At 38.6% G+C, this 2173-nt stretch overlaps 1 protein-coding gene across 1 annotated transcript; it reads right to left on the bottom strand.

The window, feature by feature from the left end:
• Window positions 1–6: 6 nt before the first annotated feature.
• On the bottom strand, window positions 7–626 carry LOC121966004 (protocadherin beta-15-like; the record flags this gene model as incomplete). Its single annotated transcript, XM_042516109.1, has 1 exon — window positions 7–626. A coding segment is annotated over exon 1 (620 nt), but the record flags the coding sequence as incomplete, so codon positions are not given.
• Between the last annotated feature and the right edge of the window lie 1547 nt (window positions 627–2173).

Here is a 2173-nt window from a genome sequence, read left to right as displayed (position 1 = left end):
GTAAGCAATAACGAAAGCTCCTTTTTGTCCTCTCTATCTAATTCTTTGTCTAAGACTAGTTCACCATATTTCCGTCCACCGCCCTTTGTCTTTACACTTAATTTGAAATGATCATTCTTCTGAAGCGAATAGCCCTGAACAGCATTTTCTCCGATGTCTGTGTCGTGTGCCTCATCCAAGAGAAAACCCGCACCCTTTACGGCTGATTCTCTGATTTCAAAATTAAGTGACTCCTCTTTAAACTGGGGTGAATTGTCATTAATATCTTGAACGCGGATACTAATACGGTGAAGCTCTAAAGGATTTTCCAATACAAGTTCCTGTTTTACGACACACGAAGCCTTTTTCGCACAAAGCCCCTCTCTGTCAATCCTTTCTTGTACGATCAAATCTCCGGTGTTGAGATTTACACCGCAGTACTTCACGTTGTTATCTTCAGTATCGATGCGAGCCTTGCGAGCAGACAGTTTGCCCAAATCCAGGCCCAGATCCTTAGCGATATTTCCAATTACAGATCCACGTTTCATCTCCTCCGGTATGGAGTAGCTCACGTCTCCAAAGACAAGGTTGAGTACAAGAAAAATAAAAGCTAGGCCGTAAAGCAGCGCAATTCTGCTGCATCCCATTGTTACTACGGGAGGATACAAATACCACAAAGCAGGTCAAAAATATATCAACGATGCATTCGTAATTTTCTGAAATAAACAAAAAAGATCACACTGCAGTCCTGCACTCGGTGGATTTCGTCAAAAGCGAAACAACAGCAGAGTCAAGCTTTGAATTCGTTGAGACAGAAGGGTGGGGAATGACTGGGCCCTCTCGTTTGCTGGTACATACTGACACCATGAGTGTAAGTTTAGGTATAACAAGACGATGTAGTTTTATCCTTTCCACATTTAAAAGATGCACCACAAAAAATCCTTGACATATCCGAAAAGTAAACAACAAAAGAACAATGTTTACCGCGTAGAATGACTAAACAAGATGCAAAACCACTGGATACTTCCGATGGAGGAAAAAAAGGAACACAAACATTGAATTGCTGTAACTATTTCTGGGAAAGATTTTACATTTCCTTATAGAACGAGCACATAAATGGCTGAAGACGGGGGGGGGCTTTCATGTAGGAATTGTTTTGTGTCTGTCTGTTTCATTCATGTGATGTCAAAACTGTGCAAAGCAATATCCAAATAATTATCTCCCTTGATAATTTTTTGGTGGCGTTTTTTTTTTTCTTCCATTTCCTCACATTTCCATTTTACTGGTTTGAGTTTGGAACAAGAAACACAGAGGACACTTTTAAAAGTCTTCATGTGCCCTGGAGCTCGTATCTTCAGAAAACACTGTTCACTTCGTGATTTTATAAAATGAAAGCAAGTGAAAATACAGTGCTGTCTTAACGAACTGCTAGGCCATCGTCTGCCTGTTATACATTAGAAACTGACCTGTTTTGTATTTTTTAACAAACCATAACCCGTTTTGTGCTTTCAGTTAACGCCCTGCATTTAAAAACAAAAGCAAAACAAAACAAAAAGAAAACTCAATCTTGAATGCTGTAAGAATATTGAGTATACTGCCGGGTAAAATCAGCACAACATCTATAGGTTCTATGAATGCATGAAACTCCAATTACAACCAGCAAAAATATCTTTAATGCTTAAACAACATAAAAAAGATTAGTAATGTTTAGATGCAGCTTCAAACATTGCATACCCCATTGTCCAAATATATGTAATATGTAACTGTCATATTTGGCAAACTTTAAAAACGAGCTGACTGTGATCAACAGCTACTGCAAAGAAAAACGAAAAACGACAATGTCACCAAATTACTGCACAGACCGATTCATAAGAAAACATCATAGCAGGACGAATATAATATTTCAGCAAAGCCTGTAGTCGTTGCCAAAAATTCCACAAAACGGGAAAATGCTAACAGCATAAAACACAGGGAAAGCTATGATAAATACATAAGAAGATCCTGTGGAGTTCAGCACCAAGGACAGAGACAAATGCAGTGTAAACCCGAACGCTTTCACAGTTTGGGACAGAAAAGGGAGCAACCAGGGAAGCAGATGGACACAAATAAACTTTTAAAATGAGTCTAAAATCACGTGAAGAATTCCAAAGAATTATAAGACAATACAGACTTTTTTTAAACAAGAGTATGTGCG

The sequence above is a fragment of the Plectropomus leopardus genome, unplaced genomic scaffold (genome assembly GCF_008729295.1).
Source record: "Plectropomus leopardus isolate mb unplaced genomic scaffold, YSFRI_Pleo_2.0 unplaced_scaffold22704, whole genome shotgun sequence".
NCBI lineage: Eukaryota > Metazoa > Chordata > Actinopteri > Perciformes > Serranidae > Plectropomus > Plectropomus leopardus.
This window is presented reverse-complemented; position numbering and strand designations above follow the sequence as displayed.